Source organism: Setaria italica, chromosome III (genome assembly GCF_000263155.2).
Source record: "Setaria italica strain Yugu1 chromosome III, Setaria_italica_v2.0, whole genome shotgun sequence".
NCBI classification, from domain to species: Eukaryota; Viridiplantae; Streptophyta; class Magnoliopsida; order Poales; family Poaceae; genus Setaria; species Setaria italica.
In genome coordinates, this window is record NC_028452.1 from 19,478,969 (window position 1) to 19,481,033 (window position 2,065).

At 54.3% G+C, this 2,065-nt stretch overlaps 1 protein-coding gene across 1 annotated transcript; it reads right to left on the reverse strand.

Moving 5' to 3' along the window:
* Positions 1 to 360: 360 nt before the first annotated feature.
* LOC101779444 lies at positions 361 to 1,529 on the reverse strand. The gene has a single exon (XM_004961950.3). The coding sequence runs from the start codon at positions 1,172 to 1,174 to the stop codon at positions 620 to 622; it is 555 nt and encodes a 184-aa protein (XP_004962007.1). The 5' UTR covers positions 1,175 to 1,529; the 3' UTR covers positions 361 to 619.
* Positions 1,530 to 2,065: the final 536 nt, after the last annotated feature.

The following is a 2,065-nucleotide window of genomic DNA, read 5'->3' on the forward strand; positions in this document are numbered from 1 at the left end:
AAGCTAAACGCATCGGGCGTGATAAAAAAAATTTCGTTTTGGGCGGCCTCGCCTATGCATAGCCCAACAACGGAGATCCGGGCCCGTCTTCAGGGAGATCGCACTTGGGCTGCCAGTCCGAAGGGAAGAACCTCTCGGAGTCTCGGTCCAATCAAAACCAAAAAGGTTCGCGGCGAACGAACGACAACCCAACAGTAGTGGGTCCGTGGTGCCCGCCCGACACTGAGATTGCGCACGAGCTTCCATTAGCACGCTTGACTCCCGTGATGGCGTCTTAGACCACCTCGTCAAGGTCTAAGCTGCTTCTTGCTTGCTCGCTCGCCATGGAGCACACAGACGCAGGCAGTCGCACGAGCATGCTTTCACAGGATTTCAGTATGATCTATGATCATTTTGGTTTTCTGTTCCTGATTACAAAACCAACAACAAGAAGATCTAAAACGACAACGATCACAAACACGGCAATATCCAGCAACCACGAGATCAGGTCATCAGGATCAGCTACCTCGCGGGGCCATCGGCACACATGTACCCTTACAGCAGCAGCTCGACATTGCAGAATCCAGTACCCTCACAGCAGCAGGTCGAAAAAGGGAAGGGAATCACTGTCTGGTGCTATTTACAACCGGAAGAGCTTCCTGCACGCCTTCAAGATGCCCCCCCGCTTCTTCTTTGTCGTCGTCGTCCTCCCCTCGGCATCCTCCTTCTCCGCTACTGCGGAGTTCGCAGCATCTTCGTCCCGCTGCTGCTCCGCCTTCTTGTTCTCCGCCTCCTCGCCCGCCGCCGCTTCGTTCTCGCCGTGCTCCTCCACCGTGTCATCGCCGCGGTCGCTGTCCCCGTCCATGTCGTGGATCCTCCAGTACCCGTCCCCGGCGCCGCAGCCGCCGGGGCCCGCGGGGTGGAAGCGCCGCATGGAGAAGGCCCGCCTCAGCGCGCTCGGCAGGCCGCTCCGGCTCCGGCTCCTCCTCTCGCTGCCGGATCTGCAGAACCGGTGGGAGCCCGTGGAGAAGGTCCGGGCCAGCGTCACCGCGCCGATGGCCAGCCCCTCCCACGCCTTGGTCTCCTTGGTGTTGGTCAGCTCCATCGATGGCCTCGCCCCCCTCGCCCCGTGGTGCCCGTCCACCGCCACCACCGCCACCGGAAGGGACGACGCGAGGCTGCTGTAGCCATCCATGCCTCTCTCCTTCCTTGTTGCTCGGATCTGGTTATGGAGGCCTGAAGTGGCTAATTTGGGAGTTGCTCGCGATTTGAGTGGAGCCGGTGGCGATCCTCAAGTGCTCGGCATGCAGGACACGGCCATGGACAATCGAGTAGGTGAGCCCTGTGGAAGCATCCAAGATTTGGCCAGAAATGTTTATTCTGCTCGTGGCCTCTGATGTCGATGCAAAATGCTCACAATTATGCACTTTTATATATACAAGTACACCCCCTGGTGATGGATTTGTTGCGTAACTTTTGTTAAGTACTATGGTTAAATCATAAATGAATTCAGAGCTTGTTTTTGTGATGGTTCATGGGGTTGGTTAAATATGGCGGCAATGAGTGGACGGTGGAGGAGGGTTAATTACGGGTGGATTCTACGAGAGCATTGAGCTCTACCCTCAGTTTATAATTTGTGGATCGCAGAGATGTCTGTTGGAAGCTCGAACAGATTTGCTCTATTTTACTGCCGTCGTACAGTGATCGTCAATCCTCGCTATTTTGTAGTTGCCCATCACATGGTGCTAGAGGTTTTCAATAATTTCCTGCTCATAGTGTCTTTGACTCCAGGCAGGGGTGCAGTCAGAACTCACATGAGAGGTGGGGATGACATGTACTACTCATGTCAGAGAGCAGATGCAATGAACAAAGACGTGGAATCACTTGACTAGACTTGAGGTTCATTGTTCAAAGTGGGGGGCGGCATCTTGAAGGTAAATTATCTACTCCCTATGAACAGGGAAATTTTTGAATCCAACAGTATACGGTTGAATTCGAACAATCATCGATACGACGATGCAGCATGCACTTATATGGCACTAGCTATGGCTATGGCACCCGAGAGAGCCCAAGACGTGACGCAGAT